We start from the raw sequence: 1,765 nt of genomic DNA, 5'->3' as shown, positions 1-1,765 counted from the left end.
CGGCCACGTGGAGAATGGAGAGTGAAGCGAACGGCTCCCGGCTCCGTCCTCAGCCGTGTCCACGTGGCCTGCGTCAGTGCTCACCTCCCCTGACCCTGGTCTGCAGGGATGAGGAGTGTGAGCGGCCGCTGTGCCCGCAGGTGCCACATCAAGCCCAGGCAGTGACGACAAGGCTTCGACAGGCTTCTAGGACCAGAATCGGTCCAAGGGCTGCGGGTAGGAGCTAAAACCATTTCCTGGGCCCCGTTCCCAGAGCTGCTGACTCGGAAGGGCAGCAGGGCCCCTGAACCGGCATTTCTGACCAGCTCACGGAGAGGAACAGAGACGTGTGAAGGGAAAAAGAGCAGGGTCGCCATGAAGCCAAAGTGGCCGAATGACAGTTATTCCATTTGCTGCACTGGGTCAGATCCCGCTAGAAGTCACCTGAGGTGTAGGCTAACGATGAAAGCTTTCGGGAGCCTGAAACACCTCTGCTGGGCATCAGAAGCTGTCGGCTTTAGCACACAAGGAAGGACAAACAGATGGTGTCGCAGGAAGTCAGGAGCACAGAGGAAATCTGACCAAGTCAGAAGAGCTGCCACCGTGGATGGTTAGCCCCTCTCTGGCCCTGGCAGTCAGCCCTCAGCCAGTGAAGGGGCAGCTGGCCTGGAGGCCCTGACAGGAGGGCAGAGAACAGGGGTGACCCCAGCAACAACGCCCACCACCCCAAGCGCCAGACCACCGACAGGCCTGCGCTCTCCATGCCAACCCCGCTCTTGCTGCCGTTGCTTTCTCTCAAGTGCACCAAGGGAATGACAGAAACGCTACTTACACTATACTCGGCTGAGACTCCTCTGTCTGTCTCCCGAAGTGAGCTCCAAGGGAACTGTCCAGTAACTTTATATAAGTTTACAGAGAAACTAGGAGACAATGGGACAGAGCTTTAAAAGCTGAAACCATGATTACGACTTGCACACATGTAAATCAACAGACTAAAAAGTACACTTTCTGGGGCTTGTCTTCATGAGAAAATCTACGGCATGTTGTAACAAGGCAGAAGTGTCAGCGGATTCTGCACGGTTTCTGTTCACAAACAAGCCAGCTATCTTAACTTTAAACCAGGCCACTGAACTCAATGATCTGCTTGGCTTCCTACTTTCTTTCGAAGTTTCCGGGCTGTGGTTTGAAGAAGGACAGGCCATAGGAAGTTTCTTTTGTTCCATAGGAAAACTGAAATGTCACCTTTTCTGCACGGCCTAGCAGATTAGGGAGTTTGAGGCCAAGTACCTAGGAAGAAAAGAAAAATAGTGGGGGTTTAAACTGAAGGAACGATAACTTCTACAAAAGACCACGCTAGCTAAGGGACCCTCATGAGAACAGGATAAAATGCAGACTACAGCTCTGGGAGAAACCATCTGTAATTGCTTTTACTCTTTAAAATGCACCTATGCTGAGTACGCACGCCCTACACACACCTGGTTAATTCGTGGGACTGGCTAAATTTGGTGACTTAACTGTGAGGCTCAGGGAAATCAACTCCGTGGGTTTGGAGTTTAGAAGAATTTGAACAAGAAACATAACATAAACATTCCCCACGTTATTTATTCCTGCTTCACTACCGATGTTAGTCTTGTTTGCAAACGATCTCAAACAAAGCAGGATCAATTCTAGGAAGACCATTGCGAAACCACGGGTTATCTTGCTGATGCGGATGGAGGTGTGCCAACGGGTTCTGAGACCGCCACGTTTTAGAATCGGCCACACTGTGAAAGCTCGAAACCGGAAG

At 51.2% G+C, this 1,765-nt stretch overlaps 1 protein-coding gene across 1 annotated transcript in view; it reads right to left on the bottom strand.

The window, feature by feature from the left end:
* Window positions 1-1,765, bottom strand: part of SAMM50 (SAMM50 sorting and assembly machinery component) — a 28,320-nt gene that overhangs the window by 17,521 nt on the left and 9,034 nt on the right. Inside the window, exons 5-7 of the mRNA XM_023524840.1 lie at window positions 1,622-1,742; window positions 1,136-1,266; window positions 812-899 (exon numbers count right to left, since the gene is read on the bottom strand). Coding sequence (XP_023380608.1) covers window positions 812-899; window positions 1,136-1,266; window positions 1,622-1,742 — 340 coding nt within the window. The remainder of the gene's footprint in view (window positions 1-811; window positions 900-1,135; window positions 1,267-1,621; window positions 1,743-1,765) is intronic.

This window comes from Pteropus vampyrus, unplaced genomic scaffold (assembly GCF_000151845.1).
Source record: "Pteropus vampyrus isolate Shadow unplaced genomic scaffold, Pvam_2.0 Scaffold499, whole genome shotgun sequence".
Lineage (NCBI taxonomy): Eukaryota > Metazoa > Chordata > Mammalia > Chiroptera > Pteropodidae > Pteropus > Pteropus vampyrus.
The sequence above is the reverse complement of the archived record's forward strand: the minus strand, read 5'-3'. Positions and strand labels throughout refer to the sequence as shown.